Consider the following 19,186-nt stretch of genomic DNA (forward strand, 5'->3'; position numbering starts at 1 on the left):
AATGCATAATTGGATGGGAGTTCCTGTTCCTCAATGCAATGCATGATTCATGATTGTGCTAGGTGGTAATAAACTAGAGTAGAGTTTGAACGAATGCAAATGCAAGTGAAATGCAAGTGCAATGCAATGCAATGCAATGTAATGCATGATTGGTTTGGTTGCTTTGAATAGTAAGGTGGATCCACCCAACTGACTCACGAGCCGAGTCCAGCCGAGTGTACAAGTATAGTAGTATAAATGAAGTGGCTAGGACTAAGGAGCCGACGAAAGGAAAGGAAAGGAAAGGCAAGGCCTTTGGTGTTGGTGAATGCCATTGCCATCCATGGTTTCTCTCCTCTCCGACGCCGAGAGGAGCAGAGCACAGCAGAATCCTCCAAGCAACAACAGATCAGTTTCCTTCTTGCTCTTCTTCTTCCATTAATTCCATCGTCTCCTCCACCGCCGCCACAAGAAAGAGGCCGGCAGCCTTTGCTGAGCTGATCGAGCGAGTTGGTGATGATGATCATCAAGAGCAGCAGCCTCCCCTCCTTGTAACCGCCACCCACCCTTCCGTTCTTCCGCGCACCAACCGCTTTCCAACCACCCCACCACCACCAGAGGACACATAGATTCAGAGATGAAGCTCGCCGTCGAGATCTCCGACGCCGCCGAGCTCGCCCCCAAGGACGGCGCCGGCTCCTGCAACCCCTTCGTCGAGGTCGAATTCGACGACCAGCGCCAGCGCACCGCCACCAAGCCTGCCGACCGCTCCCCTTACTGGAACCAGACGCTCGTCTTCGACGTCCGCGACCCCGCCCGCCTCCCCTCCCTCCCCATCGACGTCTCCGTCCTCCACGACCGACGCCTCCACGACCACAACGCCCTCCGCCCCCACACCTTCCTCGGCCTCGTCCGCATCAACGCCGCCGCCGTCGCGCCCTCCCCCGCCGAGGCCGTCCTCCAGAGATACCCTCTCGAGAAGCGCGGGCTCTTCTCCCGCGTTTCCGGCGACATCGCCCTCAGGCTCTATCTCACCCAAGATTCGAATGACGACCGCGGTCCATCTTCTTCTCCCGCCGTCGACACCAACGTTCCGGTCCAGCCACCCAACCAGCAGCAGGACGGAGCAGGCGGAGACCCCGAAAGGATCGTCAGGTCCGCCTTCGCCGCCGCGGTGGCGGCAGCCGGCGGTCAGGCAGAGCAGGCTGCTTCCGCTTTCGCAGAATCCAAGGGGAAGAGCAGCCACGACCACGAGCCGCCTCGCGTCTTCCGCTCCGTGCCGGCCTCAGGAGGAGGAGCCGACCAACAATCACAGCCGAGGAGGGCTACGCTTCACGCCGTGGCCGCGCCACCTCCGCCGCCCGGGCAGACGGTGGTCATGCCGCGCCCCGCCGGCCCTGCCCCGGGGGGCCCGCCGCCTCCTGGCGGGGCGTACGGGTTGGTGGAGACGAAGCCGCCGCTGCCGGCCAAGATGGGCCCGCGCGCGGCGGCGGCGAAGATCGCGTCGACGTACGACATGGTGGAGCCCATGTCGTACCTGTACGTGAGCGTGGTCAAGGCGCGCGACCTGCCGACCATGGACGTGACGGGCGCGCTGGACCCGTACGTGGAGGTGAAGCTGGGCAACTTCAAGGGCATCACCAAGCACCTGGAGAAGAACCCCAACCCAGTTTGGCGGCAGACCTTCGCCTTCTCCCGCGAGCACCTTCAGTCCAACCAGCTCGAGATCGTCGTCAAGGACAAGGACGTGCTCAAGGACGACTTCGTCGGCCGCGTCGTCTTCGACATGTCCGACATCCCGCACCGCGTCCCGCCCGACAGCCCGCTCGCGCCGCAGTGGTACCGCCTCGCTGACCGAAGCGGCGACAAGCTGCGCCACGGCGAGATCATGCTCGCCGTCTGGATCGGCACGCAGGCCGACGAGGCGTTCCCGGAGGCCTGGCACTCGGACGCGCACTCCCTGCCATTCGAGGGCCTCAACAACACGCGCTCCAAGGTCTACTACTCGCCCAAGCTCGCCTACCTCAAGGTGGTCGCCATCGCCGCGCAGGACCTCGTCCCCGCCGAGAAGGGCCGCCCGCTTGCGCCCACCATCGCCAAGATCCAGCTGGGAGGGCAGATCCGTCGCACGCGCCCCGGGCAGCCGCAGGGGTCGGCCAACCCGGTGTGGAACGAGGAGTTCATGTTCGTGGCCGGGGAGCCGTTCGACGAGCCACTGGTGGTGACGGTGGAGGAGCGCGTGGCGCCGGGGCGCGACGAGCCGGTGGGCCGCGTGATCATCCCCGTGGCCGCGCCCTACGTGCCCCGCAACGACCTCGCCAAGTCCGTGGAGGCCAAGTGGCTCAACCTGTCGCGCGCGCTGACGGTGGACGAGGCGGCGGCGGGCGCCAACAGGGACAAGACGTTCGCGAGCAAGATCCACCTGCGGCTGAGCCTGGAGACGGCGTACCACGTGCTGGACGAGTCGACGCACTACAGCAGCGACCTGCAGCCGTCGGCAAAGAAGCTGCGCAAGGGGTCCATCGGCATCCTGGAGATGGGCATCCTGAGCGCGCGCAACCTGGTGCCGATGAAGGCGAGGCAGGGGCGGCTGACGGACCCCTACTGCGTGGCCAAGTACGGCGCCAAGTGGGTGCGCACGCGCACGCTGCTCAACACGCTCGCGCCGCAGTGGAACGAGCAGCACACGTGGGAGGTGTTCGACCCCTGCACCGTGATCACCGTCGCCGTGTTCGACAACGGCCATGTGTTGGGCGGCCATGGCGACGCCAAGGACCAGAGGATCGGCAAGGTGCGCATCCGGCTGTCGACGCTGGAGATCGACCGCGTGTACACGCACTACTACCCGCTGATGGCGTTGAGCCCGTCGGGGTTGAAGAAGACAGGCGAGCTGCACCTGGCCGTGCGCTTCACCTGCACGGCGTGGGCCAACATGCTGGCCATGTACGGCAGGCCGCTGCTCCCGAAGATGCACTACACGAACCCCATCTCCGTGCTGCAGCTGGACTACCTCCGGTTCCAGGCCATGCAAATGGTGGCGACGCGGCTGGGGCGCGCAGAGCCGCCGCTGCGGCGTGAGGTGGTGGAGTACATGCTGGACGTGGACTCGCACATGTTCAGCCTGCGGCGGAGCAAGGCCAACTTCAAACGGATCACGTCACTGTTCTCGAGCGCAGTGGCCATGGGAAAGTGGATGGACGGCATCTGCAAGTGGAAGAATCCGCTGACGACGATCCTGGTGCACGTGCTGTTCCTGATCCTGGTGTGCTACCCGGAGCTGATCCTGCCGACGGTGTTCCTGTACCTGTTCATGATCGGGGTGTGGAACTACCGGCGGCGGCCCCGCAAGCCGCCGCACATGGACACGGTGCTGTCGCACGCGGAGCTGGCGCACCCGGACGAACTGGACGAGGAGTTCGACACGTTCCCGACGAGCAAGCCGGGGGACATTGTGCGGATGAGGTACGACCGGCTGCGCAGCGTAGCCGGGCGCGTGCAGACGGTGGTGGGCGACCTGGCGACGCAGGGGGAGCGCGCGCAGTCGCTGCTGAGCTGGCGTGACCCCCGGGCAACGGCCATCTTCATCGCGCTGTCGCTCATCGTGGCGGTGGTGCTGTACGTGACGCCGTTCCAGGTGGTGGCCGTGGTGGTGGGGCTGTACCTGCTCCGGCACCCGCGGTTCCGGAGCAAGCAGCCGTCGGTGCCGTTCAACTTCTACAGGAGGCTGCCGGCCAAGTCAGACATGATGCTATGACGACCGAGGCTCATAGGCAGCAGCAGAAGCATGCATTTTCTTTCTTCCGCCTTCCGCGCCAAATTCCAACAGGTAGATTGTATTGCAAGTACAGGCAGCATGTTGTCTTCTCCTTCAATTCATTTGGTAATCACGTACATACGTTGCAAATCCATTTGCAACAACTAGATTGATTGCAAAGGACTGGAGAGCTTTTGTTTTCTTTTGTGTCAGAAGAGAAGATGAGATACTGTGGACATTCAGAAGCGAAGGTTCCTGTATCTGTCTGCCTCTCTCTCAACATTCAGAAGCGGCAGAAAAAGGGGTGGGTGTGGGTGTGCAGGTATATTCTTGTGTTTGGCCTGTGTGCCATGTGATGTCGTAAAGCAAGACTTGTTCTTTCTTTATTTGTGGTCTCCTTTTGTTTTTGTTTTCTGGATACATGCGTACATACATGTAACAAGCAGAATAGTGTCTCTCTCTCTCTCTCTCTGCTACTGCTAGCTGGAGTATATAGCTTGTTGATCAATCATGGACCGACAAGGAGGACCATCATCCATGGTGGCAATTCAATTCCAAGTGGAATGAGACATGCTAACCGACGACGGGTGGGGCATGAAATGATAGAGGGGAGGGGAGGGGAGGATCGGAGGAATACTCTACTGAGTCGCTTGCTATCAGGCGAATATGGAGGAGGGTGGCAGCATGTGCGACGATGATACATACTTCCATCCCATGCATGATTCGATTCACAACAAAGCAATACATTTAATTTGCAATGGTCTGATGGTCGGTGTGATTGGACTGGAAGCCACCTAGAAATGCTACGAGAGAGACGTCACTGGAAACGAATGACAAGACGTCCTAGTGTCAGATTAGATCAGTATATGCATATACATATACTGACTCTGACATGGACGCGCTACTAGAAATTATTAAGATTCTTCCTTCGTTTTGGGGATTTCTCCGTTGCTTGCTTATCGGGCCTATATTTGGGTCCAAGAAAGCGGAACTCCTCTCTTTTGTTCCTTTCCAGGCCTTCAATTTGGGCCAGACTGACCTAACTGTAAGACTGAGACTGTACTTCATGTTAGTGGCTTTTCTTTCCATGTCGATTACATCCTATCCCACTACACACCCCACTGCCCTCACACATCCTATGATCCTATCCCACGCTTACAAATTAAACTACTGAAATTACTCTAAAGCTCTTTCATCCTACAAAAAACATCATATTGATTAGAGTGGTGCGGCTATTTTAGTGACCTTGTAGATAGATAAGATTGTACATTATTAATTGTTTCTCTTTTGAAATTTAGCGTGCGTAATTGTGTACATTATCAATTGCTGTTTCGTTGAAGCATGCATGCGGTGCATGAGTGGACAAGTTGGAAGGCCACGTCGACGATTAACAAGAATGGGGATTGAGAACTTAACGCCACCAGATATATACTCCAAAATCAAAACTGATCATTGATCAATAGCCTAAGCTAGGTGGCAGGCAGGCAGCCTCATCATCCATCTTGCATTAGCTAGCTAGCCACCATGATTCCATGCATGCATCATCTAATATTTCGTCTTAATTCTTTTTTGCACGGCAAATCTACGTACAAATCATGCATCTAATTAATTTCATGACGGACGGGTGTGCATAATGTTATTACAGCGACATGACAGGAGAGTAGACGACCGATCGAGAAGACACGATGCAATGACACACAAGATCGATCAAGATGAAATGGTATGCATGATTGATCGGTCGCTTTCTTCTATATATTCCAGCCGTGTGAGTTTGCAGGCCTGCCTCTCGATCGATCCATTATGTATTTCGTTGACGTACTGGTACGTCTCTCTTTCATGTACATGTACCTCCTTGTCGATCCAAGGATCATGTCGGCCTACCATATATTATATCATTCACTTCCTAATGATTGAAATTCGAGCTGATTCCAGATGTTCACAAATTAATCATCATCATCATCATCATCATATATATATATATGTACCTAACTGAACGGTCCATGCATGGTTTAGGATGTTTATTCTTTATTTCAAAGAAATCATTTAAATTTTTGATCCATCATTTCATTCAGGCTTGCACTACCCAGAACAATTTTTCCGTCAGGAAAGATTTTCTGTGACGATCCCCATTAGGGGTGCACCATCAGGGACTGAGTGTCAGGGAAAGCCAGCCTACCCTGACGGTAATCCCTGGTGGAAATCGTCCAGAAAGTTCAACAGCGTCGGGTCCAGCATCACCGTCAGTGTATCTATTTCCTGACGGTTATCTAATCGACAGGAAGTACAATGCAGTACTGAAAAGTTCATAATGCTTGTTGACTACCATGTTTTACCCATCAAGAAGACACTGCTAACCATGTTTTAGCCATCATTATAAATTTGGTTGTGTACTGATGATAGTGGCTAGGGATTTCAATTTTGTCTTACGATTTTTTTCGTTCATCGATGAAAAGATCAAATTTGCGAAATTTTGATTAATTTTTTTCCCTCTGCTCCATAGATCCTACATATTAGTGAAAGAAAATTCCGAAATAACATATTTCGTTCACTGTCGAAATTACCGAAATTCAATTTTAATCCATGATAGTGGCCCACCGTTCATCTAAAAGTCATCTCATAACATCCGCATTCATTTAACATGCATCAAGATTGCTCAGGCATTAGACAAATCATATCCACTCAAGCAAATTATTTTCATTTAAGATGCTAAAATTTGTACTAATCTTGTGGGTGGATGTAACGGACAGGGAAAGAACTTTTCAGTGACGGTGCATAACCAACCGTCAGGAATAGCACAAATCAATTTGGAAAATACTGATTTTGGGTAGTTGTGATACCGATCCAAACAACTTCGGCACCAAAGCAACTTCCGGAGGCTCTGGTGCTATTCTCGAGATTTTTGGTGAAGTCTTGGAGGCTTCATCTTGTCTCGTGCTTCTCATCTTCTTTGACTTCAGACTATGTGTGAGACGGGAAAAGCATAGTAGTAGATATATATTGATGTAAATTAAGTATTCTAGTAGATTCGAGATATTGTAAATATTGTACACATCAATTTAATTATTTGTTCTTGTTTCTAAAAAAACTTAATTATTTCATTAGCTATATAAATCTCGGCGTCCAATGTCCTCGACTAGTGGACTTATTGGATCCATATATGCTGGCTAGCTAGCTTTAATTACGTGGAGTACATACGTACCAGATTGATGTATCTTCTTGAGAAAAGCTGATAATTATTGTTATTTTTCTCAATGAAGAGCAATATTTCAGGAGGCAGGGAATACCCCTGCACAATTAATTAATCGATTATTTTATTAATGATGCGGATCCTCTGTGAGAGAAAAATTGTCGCGTGCCGACGAATGATTTGAGTCGTAGCTACATCGATCATTGCGAAAAGCACACCTGAATGAATGATTGAATAAACGCTGTTCTGTTCTGTCTACCCCTCCGTTCCGACATTCCATTGGCCTGGGCTCCTACAGCTAGCCAGTGCCTATGCCTATTTCATCCCTCCCTCCCGTTGCGCCTCCCTCCCGTTGCGCCTCATTGCCTTCTCCTCACCCCTTCCCTTCCTTCTTCTCACAAGTGAGAATCCATCCAATCCAGATCAACCACGATTTCCTTCCTTCCGTCTACCGTTCACTAGCTCCAGGTCCTAGTTTCCCCCCTGCTTTTAATTTCTATCTTTCATTTGAATCGAATGCAGTCAAAAACTGTTTTTTACCTACTGACACCCGTTTCCATACTCATTCCGTCTCAGTGGTTCAGGGATTTTCCCCCCTCTTTTTTCATTCAAAACGGAGGGAGGAATTTCAAATCGGTTGCGTTCGTCCGTTTGGTGGGGTGGCCGGGCAATCCTAATCGCGTTTCACCCACGCGTGCTAGCACAACAATTAACTAGGACTACACAAGCGTGGAGGAAATTAAAGGAGGGATTTTGGGTGGGATTTCCTTTCCTTTCATTTCCTCCAAGCCTCCCACTCCCAATCGATCCCCTCCCTGATTCATCTTCCAAATCAAATACAAAATCATTTCAAATTCATTCAACTACGTCATCACTGTTCGATTTGCCTCTTCATTGCCTCTAGAGCAACCGCCGGTTTCGAGGAGCTCACCACTCTGATTTTGCTTGCTTTGCCTTTACCCAGGCACGAGGGGGTCCTTCCGGAGATCTCACGCATCCTGCATCTCTTCTCTTGCTCGAGTTGCCCAACGGCATAACAAGGTCATGCCAAACTGCTGCAATCTGGACTGCCGGCAATGATTCTGCTGCACAAAAGGTACCTTTCTTCCATGCCTCTTCTCGTCCCCTGTGCAAACCCTCATAATTTACTCAATTCTCTAAGCTTCAAATAGACTTGGGGGGATACTGTACTAGCATTGTGCCAACGTGCTTAAAAAGAAAAAAAAATCCTTTGGAGGTGATACGTTGCCACATTTACAGGGATGACGGCATGGATGCTAATCGAAACCATCTAGCTTCGCCACACCATGTGGATCATCCATCCGAGGATGATCCTTTTGTCCCCAAGGCCCATGATGACACCTCCGGTGATAGGTCCACACATTCTGTCGATGAATGGTCAGTCGTATTCGGTGATGATTCTGATGGGGTTGGCAATGCCAATGGCACTGAATTCACCAGCCATGAGGATGATGCCATCTGGATACCGCCTGAGGCAGCAGACAAGGAAGATGAGACCGGCCATGTGGGTGGATACATAGACGATGACGATGAGTGTGATAATGATGATGGTATCAAGTGGGGGCAGTCCAGCTTCTTCACCAATGGTGGCGACTCTCACCCCAGCCCCAACCACAGGGAGGAACGGCAGAATGCCATGCTCAGAGCCATGAACGGTCAGCTCAAGATACTCGCTGGTCGGTTTCTAGAATCTGCTGGCATCTCCTTTCCCGAAGGAGAAGGTGGTGAGAGCTGGCTTGATATTGTCACCTCTCTGTCCTGGGAAGCTGCACTTCTCATCAAGCCTGACAGCAGTGTGGGGAAGGAAATGGACCCTGGGTCTTACATCAAGGTTAAGTGCATAGCATCTGGTACCCGGCGGCAATGGTAAAACATGCTTCTATTAAACCTTTTTGCTGGTCCATACAAGATAATGACCGCAGCTGCAGTTGACAGTAATGGAGCTTTTTGTGTCTTCCACTGCAGTGAGGTCATAAAGGGTTTAGTCTTCAAGAAGAATGCAGCTCATAAGCACATGCCGACCAAGTGTCACAATCCCAGGCTGCTGCTTCTCAGAGGAGTCCTTGGTGATTCTGATGTTGGTTTTTCATCATTCAATTCCATGGAACAGGTTGGACTTATATACCGCTATCCTTCAGATAACAACTTCACATATTTACATTGATGGTCAGCCTAAAAAATATTTACATTGATGGACAGAAACATTAATACGATCCTTTTTGTGTTCTACTGTTCTTTATCAGGAAAAAAACCATCTAGAAAAGGCTGTCAGTAAAATGATTGAGATATGCAGCCCGAATGTTATTCTGGTCGAGAAAACAGTTTCACGTGACATACAGGAGCTTCTTCTGAAGGAAGGTATCACTCTAGTGCTTGATATGAAGCTCAACCGGTTGCAAAGGATTGCTCGCTGTTCTGGCTCTCCCATAGTCTCGTTTTCAGAGGTTCTAAGTAAGCCAAAGTTGAAGCAGTGCGACTACTTCCATATTGAAAAAGTTATGGAGGAGCATAACCATACCGGTGAAGTTGGAACGAGGCCATCTAAAGCATTAATGTTCTTGGAAGGCTTTCACAAGCCATTGGGATGCACGGTAGGTGTAGTTCATTTTGATTTCCTCCATAGTGCACTGATGTTGTACTATAAGATTCATGATACCTTTCTAAATCTCTTTATGAAGTTCACAACTGAATCTTTGCCTCTACAGCAGGATGTTTCCCCCCTATGCTTGCTTCTTTTTAGAGCATTGCATGCATGATTCTGGCCTAACTTATATATAGATTACTTGATGAACCTCTATACTACAATGAGGTTAGCAAAGCTGCATCAAATATGAAAGGGATAATATATAGATGTTTTCTTCCCTTCTTTGGGCAGACAACATAAAGTTTTTGTTTGATGCACGAATAGAAATGTACTACTTTGTTTCCTGTTGAACTGTATGTGTATCCTACTGTTTGTCCATGTACAATGATCTTGTCGTGTTTAGGATAATTTCCCCAAATGTGGATATGCTACCATTTTTTGCAGTAATAAACCGTTAATCAATTAGCAGCTTACTGCTAATGATCTGTTGTGCATTCTTATACAGTTACGATGATTTCTTTTCTCCTGCAGATATTGCTACGAGGAGCAAATAATGAAGAATTGAAGAAAGTGAAGCAAGTCATGCACTACACAGTGTTTGCAGCATACCACCTTGTTCTTGAGACATCCTTCTTTGAAGATCAAAGAGTATTCTTGAATAATAAAAATGCTTCCAAAGAAGAAAATCCTGTCAGTATGAAGGCAGGACCATTAGTAATTCATCACGGAACCCCTGCTCTCTCTAACGGTTATCTTCCTGTCAATCCTAAAGATAATGATGCTTCAGCGCTTAAACTGTATCTTGTAACTTCTAATGGATCAGTAGAAAAATCTACTGATGGTGAGACAGCTACCATTTCTTCTACAAATCCCGATGCTCTAAATTCACTCGAGAAGTGCTTCCCCAATGAGCTCCCAGAGGGCTCAGTCATCCATTATGATTCAAATCAATCACTTCCTCCTGAAAGGCTAGTATCGTCAGTCCCAGGATCACTGAGAAGATTCATTGATATATTCTGCCATCAGAATATTTATTTACCAGTCACTTCTTCTCAAGAGGCAATTGATCATCAGAAAGATGGAGGGCTTCAAAACAGTCAAGAAATGGCAAGTAATGGTTTCCATATCAGCCCAAAGGTTGGAATACCAGTTGGTTCTGGTGAGAATGTGGATCATTTAAGCGATCCCCGGAAACAAGCATCCACCTTAACCAACCAACATATGACACTGACTGATCCTTCGGTTAGTGAAAATCATGAGCAGTCATCAAATTCGTTGGAAAATGATGAAAAACACAGCACAGGTTACATTAGCGGAGACAAGACCTCATATATAGATGAGGTGGATGATGTCTTGGAGTCTCAGAGCATACTTATTTTGATGTCCAGCCAATGCATCACAAAGCAGGTTATCTGCGAGCAGAGCCATCTATCCCGTATAAAATATTATGGAAATTTTGATGTCTCCTTAGGACGATATTTGCAAGATATTTTGCAGAATCAGGTAACATCATTATATCATTCTTATTTTCTGAATTTAGATAAAACAGGGGCCAGTGCTTTACTGTTTTAAGTTATTAATTCTGACAGATGCATAAATTCGGTACCTACAAGCAAACAACTTGTTTCTCCCATTCTTTTGCTGAGATATCCTTATATTATGGTCATACAGAAGCTTGTCCCACTCGATTAGAAGAACGTGCTCATAATTCATGAATTTTTATTTTTAGCAGAATCTGAGCTGTTCCTCGTGTGGAGAGCCTCCAGAGGCTCACATGTACACTTACACTCACCGCAATGGAAATTTGACTGTTCTTGTGAAGCGTTTGCTGCCTAGATATCGTTTACCTGGTGATTCTGAAGGAAAAATTTGGATGTGGACTAGATGTCTAAGATGTGAGCATGAAAGTGGGATCTCCAAATCGTCTCCAAGGGTGTTAATATCAACTGAAGCACGCAATCTTTCGTTTGGGAAGTTCCTTGAACTCAGTTTTTCAAGCCACTCCGCTGCTAGAAGGCTATCAATATGTGGACATTCGGTGAATAGGGATTGTTTGCGCTTTTTTGGGTACGCTCAAGCACCTTATAACATCAACAGCAGATGATTTCAGAAGTTATGTTGCTTCCGTTGTATATTGTACTGAGTTTTTTTTATTTCCCTTTGTTTGGGATCTGTCAACTTCAGGTTGGGCTCCAAAGTTGCAATGTTCCAGTATTCATCAGTCGAAATTTACACTGCCTGCAAACCACAGCCTACTCTTGAGTTTCACAACCCAAATACACATGAGTGGTACGAGCAAGAGGGAAGAAATGTATGCCCGTTCTCTTTTGTTGGCTTCGTCTCATGCTTATTTTGTGAATATTCACAGTGAAGTCTAATGGCTCTGTTGCATTGTTTAAGGTTCTTGCTAGAGGAGTTATGCTTTTCTCTGAAGTGACGAGCTTACTACAGAACATAAAGGATCAGTTTCCTGAGGTGGCAATCAACTGTGGTGCCTTCCTTCCAATTAAAGAGTTTTCTCAACTTGAAGAGATGGCGATTAAAGAGAAGTCTGAGTTCATGGTAAACCTTCCTGTACTTTTTTCTGTTAGCTCTTACATCTGTTACATTAACGAATTTACTCTGGATTTCTGGTAATCATTATTTCACCGTCTATCTTTTATCATCATGTAGGATTCTCTAGCAAATGCCGTTGATCGAAGTGGGATGCCGAGCTCTGTGCATGATATTCTTAATGTAAATTGGCTCTATCAGGATCTTCTGCTTGAAATATATGTGTGGGACCGCCGGCTGCATCAACTTCTAGAGTGTAAATCTGCTGAAAAAGAAAGAATGGGAAATGGCATCAAGAGGGAAACCTCTGACTTTACAGGTGACCAAACTGCAGTAGTTGCCGAAGCAGATGGTATTGCTGAGCGAACAAGCAGCAAGTCCTTTGAGAATGAAACTATTGAGCCAGAGAAGTTCAGTGAACCAGGGAGCAGACATGCATCAACCTTGGTTGATGAAAATCCGTGGGATAAGCACTACGAAGAGCAACATAGCACAAAAGTGCCTTCTTCTGAAATCTTGCATTGCTTGGATGTGCAGAGCAATGAGCTAGTTGCACGTTCAATGTCTCTTAAGCAAGAACCATTGAGTAGTCCGCGGCAGTTCAGACTTTCCCAATGGGATGACAGGGAAAAATGGGTTTGGAGCCCACTGTATGAGTCCAGAATGGCTTACAGGCAGGAACTTCAGGTTGGATCTTTGGAAAGATTTGAACTTGTTAACCACTATTCTCCATCTCATGTATCCCCCTTGCACAAACAATCTGCTGAGGAGGTGGGATCTCCACAGTTCATAGTAGGTCCAGGTGGTAATGTCTTGTGTGTATCAGAGGATGAGATATCCAGCATAATATCCCGTGCTCTTGCTGTACCTGAGGAACGTCGTTACTTACTGGATGCTATAATTGAGAGTGAAGCAGCAGACACCAGGGGCAGAGAGTGCACTAAAACAATGGAGAAGTCTTACAGCTCGATATATGAAAGCTCTTCTGCTTCATCCTGGTCATCTATTGGATCCTCAGATTCTGATACAAGCTTTTCATCTGACAATCTCTCCAGCTATGATAGCTCGCTTCTATCATCCTCTCTCCATCCGGAAATATCTATCAATGGGAAAGTAGCTCTCAAAGGGAAGTATTCAGTTATTTGTGTACACTCTAACCAGTTCTATACTCTTCGAAAGAAATGCTGTCCATCGGAGCTTGCATATATTACTTCCTTAAGTCGTTGCAAGAAGTGGGACGCTCAAGGCGGAAAAAGTAAGGCTTTCTTTGCCAAAACAATGGACGACAGGTTCATCATAAAACAAATAAAGAAGACAGAGTTTGAGTCCTTCATAAAATTTGCCCCTGATTATTTCAAGCATGTTTACCATTCCCTAGACACTCGGAGCCAAACGTGCCTTGCGAAAATTTTAGGAATATATCAGGTATTTTACATTACATCGAATTTGATTGCAGGATTACCCCCCCCCCAATACCCCACCACGCACCGCTGTCTATGTTTTTTAAACAGTGACTATCCTGTGTTTCAGGTTAAGCAAATAAGACATGGCAAGGAGATTAAGATTGATCTGATGGTGATGGAAAACCTCCTCTTTGGACACAATGTGTCACGGACATATGATCTCAAAGGTGCTGTCTTTTCCCGACATATCTCTGACTCAAATGACCATGACACCGTATACTTGGATCAAAACTTCATTGAGGATATGCGTGTTTCTCCAATCTATATTAGTGGAAGAACGAAACATCTCTTGCAGCGGGCAATCTGGAATGATACATCTTTTCTCACTGTATGTATTACTTCACTTCAGTCGCATGTAATCAGTCATATCTGTTATAATATCTGTTAACAAAATGATTATGCCTGCAGTCAATTAATGTTATGGACTACTCTTTACTTGTGGGAGTGGACAAGCAAAAGCATGAGTTCGTATTTGGCATCATTGATTACCTGAGGCAATATACATGGGACAAGCAACTCGAGACATGGGTGAAAACATCTCTGGTGGTACCAAAGAATGTATCACCAACGGTAGTTTCGCCTAGGGAGTACAAAAAAAGATTTAGGAAATTCATGACGAAGTATTTCCTAACAGTTCCAGATGATTGGAGTATGGAGAACCGTTCGGTGTCCTGCAAATCCTGTGCTCACATCAACAGCAACTTGCTAGAAGTTAATGATGAGAAACCTCAACATAAAATTGTGGCACGCGCTTAATTCTGTGCGAGTCTTCTGTCCAAGGCAGTCCAGTTCCCCTTCTGGCTTATTGTTAGTTTGTTACTTTTGAACCAGTGTACATAGAATGAGTGGCTCATTTGTCGAGTTCTCCAAAAGTTTGCAGCTTTTAGGCAACTTGTTGGAGCAAGTGTGGTCCACAATACATGTCCTATAGAATTGTTTTGGTGGCAATTTCACAACTATAGTGAAATTACATAATTTATACGTGCTTTGTTATTTTCCATTTATGATCTTGAAAGTACATCTTTGACTTTGATTTAGTTGCTACATTCTTGCATCACCAACTATGCCAAACCTAGACATCACCAACTATGCTGCATGCTCATAACTTCATTATAGTACACTGACACTTGAAGCCAGTGGATCAAGTTATGTTCAATACTTCAATGGGTTCCGTTGTTGTTTCTGCTGTTCTAAAGTGAGTGATCATTGTAGTCAACCTCTGCCAGTGAAGATGCCCGTTGTATACTCCTACTTGGTATGCTCAAGTGGTAACGGAACGCTGATTGCTAAAGGGCATACAAGCAAAGGCTTGTAGCATTATAACCCATGGATGGAGCAGGCAAGGCACTGCAGTAATGGAGTGTCCAACGATTAATTTAGATGAACAGTGAAGTTGCTGTTGCTTGTAAACGATAAGCTTCCTGTAACCCCAGTTTCCCCTGCTGTGACTACAGATGTAGGGAGAAGAAAAAAAAACACTAGTGCCAGATTAGATTAGTTACCATCACGAAAACACAGGGTTAAAATAGTTCGTTCATTTAACAAAAGAGAATTATTGTATGAGCATGTATTTGTCCTGTTGCACCAGGAGGCAATCGACCATTCATAGATAGTTCAAATCTGCCTATGAACAATGCCATGAAACAAGTCACTCCGAGAGGCCGAGCTCGATCAGCTGCACATCCATTCTCCCAATCTCTGTCCAGGTATTCATGCTAACGCTACCTATATTGTACTGTTGAAGGACGGGCCTAGATTTATTCTTCAACATTGTTCTCAAGAATAAATTCAGGAGCAGAGCAGAGGCCATGCATAACTAAACTGTATGCTAGTATTGTTTACAGGCAGACAGCGATGCAGTCAGTGCACTTCAAACAACCTTGGGAAATGGGAAATGTAGTATCTAGCATTGGCTGCCCCAACAGGTAGGCTATCCATGCTAAAGATAATGACCCACTGAGCACAATGTATGTCTATTTCCCCCTTTCAGAAAACGTGTCCAGAGAGAATAGTATGTATGAAGATGATGGGCAGCAATCGACCGGAGTAGATGGCAAATTTCAGGTCAGCGGTCCAAATTTTAGAATAAATATATCACGGCAAATCGACAAAAAGAAATAAAATCAACCCTCCTAATAACGGATTCTCATGCTGGGGGCTAATGTCACAAATGACGAGTGCTATAACAATTACTAGTCTCTAAGCATGAGTACATACATTCTTCAAGAAAGTATTGCTTGCCCCCCTATGACTCTTAACAACTTATGCAACCTTGAGGCCGGCAGAGTGCAGTCCTATCACCAGTTGACCACTGTCTTCCTTCTCTCAACATAGCATCTGTCTGTATGCCAACTTGTACCTTCCACTGCTTTGGATATGAGGGCATCCACTCGCTAAACCTTTTCTTGCTTGTCGTCTACAAGGGGAAGCATCTCCATGTGACTTCTTGGCGAGTTCGGGCGTGCTGTTCTTGGGCTCCCCCCTGGGGCAGCAGCCTGCCTTTGGGAGATCAGATGCCTTACATAGCCATAGAAAGTACAGCCAACCAGTGTGATTCCACATCCAATTGCATTCATAGCAGAGATTGGGTTACGGAAGATCAACCAGGAGACTAATACTGCGACCGCAACCTACAAAAAAAAAACACCTTCAGATGTGAATGTAGAGCACAGGGAGCAGAGGGGATCAGAACAGCATAGCCCAAAAATACAGTCTTACTTTAAGGTTGCCGGCAACATTGAAAGTCACTGCTGTAGTTGAATGGATCACGTAGAAGATGGAGAAGTTAAGGCAAAACGCAAGCACCCCTGAACCTAGGATGATAATCAGCGCAGGAATGATTGAATCATGTGTGTAGAACCAGTTGATTACGCCGCCTCCTTCAAGTAACATTGCTGGTAGAGCCAATATCATGGTGGCAAAAGGTGCCATATAGTAAACTGTGTTGATGCTGCAGAAAACAGAACAAACCATCTTATGGAGAGGAAAACACTGTAATAAGCAGTTCTAATTTCCATTTGGTACGAAAATCGATCTTCAATAATACTTAAAACTTAGGAAGAAGATAAAATGTTTTAAACACTATGTTTGGAAAATCACACCAACTGCTAAAGCACCAGTCATCACACCACAAGACAAGTGTCTACCTGTCAAATTTGTATCCATGGAGTAGGGACTCTGCCAAGATGGTTTTCGTAGATGTAGCCAGGCAGCCAACCATGGCAGCACAGAAACCAAAAACGTTGAAGCTAAGCTCTGTTACTGAAGTTAGGAGTATTCCCCCAACTACAGGGACTAGCGAAGCCCATATGCGCCACTCAAAATGCTTACTCCAAACTAACCACTGCAGAATAACTGCATTACATGGAACCAGCCTATAATAAGATGCGGGTACCAATATGACAAAAATAACAAGTGAAAATTTGTAGAAATGGCACATAATCAAGGTACCTGTGGTTGCAGGAGTGAAAGATTTAATTGTCTGCATGAAGGAGACTGGAATATACCGTAGGCTCACATTTCCCAGAACAATGTTTATGCAGAAGACAAATGACATTGGAAATATCCTTCTCCAACGGTCCTCCGGTTCAACTTGAATCAGTGGTTTCACCTTAAGCGCATGGATAGCGATATAAGCTCCAATTGAAGAACATACGAAGTGGACACATGACACCGTCAGAGGAAACTTGAAATCCAGTTTCTGCAGAAAAGATTGTCTTATAGCATCAAACACACGGCTTTTCATAAAGGAGGTTACCACTTAACATAAAATGACTGACAGTTCCTTTTGCACAGTGCATGAATAAGATTGATGAGGACAACAGTATATTTAAAAGTCGTTACCAGGACTTCCAGAAACCTCCTACCATCCAAACATACCATAAGTTACCGGATGTGTACCGCCAGGCGCCAGCAAGTTCACGAGACAACCAAATGAAGGTGAATAAGTGCTGTCACTGACCTGAGCTCTCCTGGACTATAAGCTAACAGGTGCTTCTTAGTAGAACTATCAGCCTATCATCTATCACAATAATTTGAACACTAGATTCCACCAATAATAACAGACTTTGGGCCATCAAACTAAAAAACCCATGATAGAGCGGAAATATCCATGATTCGCAACAAACAGAAATAAGCTGCGCGCAGATGTTCAATCTGAAACTTGCGAGATTAATGGACTGGGGAGCTCACAGAACGTTTAGGTTATTCCGACTGCACTATAATTACCTGAATAAACCACAAACTCCAGATAGTACTGGACCTTGGGGCATCCTCCAAATTCCCTGCTTTATGGCATCTCAGATCAAAGTTGTAGTCAGTATGGTTTGTGATAGGGGTGAAAACGGGATGGATATTTTCCACCCGCCCGCCCGACCGAAGGCTTGCAAAACAAATATGGGATGTAACAATGGCTATCCAACACTATCCGTGTCTGACTCTGGATCTGAGAAAAAAATAAGATAGGATATAGGGTGACTGGTATACGTCCGAAGTATCTAAATGCTAGGTGTTACGAGAAAGACTATTGCGATTTCACTTAAAAACATGATAATATATAGGTAGATTGCCACACATCCATAGATAGATAATATTAAATGCTCTTGTTTTTATATCTTAGTGATCACTCTCTCTGTGCTCACTTCGATTGCACTCTTATATTGTTTAATGTGTTGTGTGGGGATACAAATGAAGTGAAAATTTTTATCCGACTAACCGTAAGCTTGTGGCACTATCCGCTTCGACTCCGGCTCAAAAAAAAAAAGAGAGAATATGATACAGAGCGAAGAAATAATTATACGGCACTATCCGTGTCCGATTTCGACTCCGAGAAAAAATGTGGGATAAGATATATGATGAGTTATATCCGTTCGTATCCGATCCGATTACACCACTAGTTTATGACACCACAAAAGGTAGTCGGTCACTCGGTTGTCCCTCTAGTTCTAGTTCCTCACTTGCTGTCAGTTGCAATTCGCATCTATCGTTCACTGGTGAATTGATTCAGCATTCCCTCCCTCGAAGCCCCAAGCCCATAGAGAAAAAAAATTGACAGCATCTCCGAATCGTCTCCCACCCAATCTAGTCGTACCAAGAAAGAGTAGTGCTTTCCCATTGGGCAGCAGCACTAGCCTTGGTCCGCCTTCCTCTCGCTGTCGCCACTACCAAATCAGCTCTACCCCAAAGGAAAAGTAGGCACCTTTCGCATCCCAACCCACAGATCCGAGCCCCAAACCCAAGGAACACCGAGAGAGAAGATAAAGTGATTGGACCTGGAAGATCCACTTGTTCATGATGATGACGGTGACGTTGAAGCCCCACCATTGGAGGATGGCGAGCACCGCGCGCAGGGTGCCCAGCCCGTCCGCCTTGCCGCCGTCCTCCATCTATTCTCTTGTCTTGGTAAGGAGGAGCAAAGGGAGGAAGAGAGAGATGCCGGCGTCAAGGGAGCGGTTAATGCTCCTATGGCCAAGAGCGGGGGAGAGCAGCCTCCTCGTCCTCAGGCTCAGGCTATGCACCTCTCCTCTACCTCATCGTGGTAGATGGGGAGCGCCGAGGGAGAGGACGCCCTTCTTCGCTAGAGGAGGAATGGAAGGGGGAGGCTGGCAGACTCGGGCTCGTTTAGATAGCCTTTTTTTTCTGTTTTT

General features: G+C 46.9%; 3 protein-coding genes across 4 annotated transcripts; 2 read left to right on the forward strand and 1 right to left on the reverse strand.

The window, feature by feature from the left end:
• Positions 1-230: 230 nt before the first annotated feature.
• LOC133925340 (FT-interacting protein 7-like) lies at positions 231-4,194 on the forward strand. The gene has a single exon (XM_062371283.1). It carries the CDS (start codon positions 617-619, stop codon positions 3,731-3,733), a length of 3,117 nt encoding a protein of 1,038 aa, XP_062227267.1. The 5' UTR covers positions 231-616; the 3' UTR covers positions 3,734-4,194.
• Positions 4,195-7,266: 3,072 nt separating this feature from the next.
• LOC133925341 (1-phosphatidylinositol-3-phosphate 5-kinase FAB1A-like) lies at positions 7,267-14,534 on the forward strand. Of its 2 annotated transcripts, XM_062371285.1 has the most exons (13): positions 7,267-7,388; positions 7,497-7,677; positions 7,885-8,016; positions 8,181-8,807; positions 8,907-9,051; positions 9,185-9,532; positions 10,057-11,028; positions 11,258-11,592; positions 11,710-11,836; positions 11,926-12,087; positions 12,199-13,503; positions 13,609-13,869; positions 13,950-14,534. In XM_062371285.1, the coding sequence occupies exons 3-13, from the start codon at positions 7,997-7,999 to the stop codon at positions 14,295-14,297; spliced, it is 4,650 nt and encodes a 1,549-aa protein (XP_062227269.1). In that variant the 5' UTR covers positions 7,267-7,388; positions 7,497-7,677; positions 7,885-7,996; the 3' UTR covers positions 14,298-14,534. The 2 variants fall into 2 exon arrangements, with proteins under 2 accessions (XP_062227269.1, XP_062227268.1); XM_062371284.1 differs by lacking the exon at positions 7,497-7,677.
• A 1,065-nt stretch (positions 14,535-15,599) lies between these two features.
• LOC133925343 (UDP-galactose transporter 1-like) lies at positions 15,600-19,186 on the reverse strand. The gene is made up of 5 exons (XM_062371286.1): positions 18,812-19,186; positions 16,992-17,241; positions 16,688-16,895; positions 16,260-16,491; positions 15,600-16,171 (listed from the first exon to the last, which is right to left on the reverse strand). The coding sequence occupies exons 1-5, from the start codon at positions 18,923-18,925 to the stop codon at positions 15,935-15,937; spliced, it is 1,041 nt and encodes a 346-aa protein (XP_062227270.1). The 5' UTR covers positions 18,926-19,186; the 3' UTR covers positions 15,600-15,934.

The sequence above is a fragment of the Phragmites australis genome, chromosome 7 (genome assembly GCF_958298935.1).
Source record: "Phragmites australis chromosome 7, lpPhrAust1.1, whole genome shotgun sequence".
Classification (NCBI taxonomy): Eukaryota; Viridiplantae; Streptophyta; class Magnoliopsida; order Poales; family Poaceae; genus Phragmites; species Phragmites australis.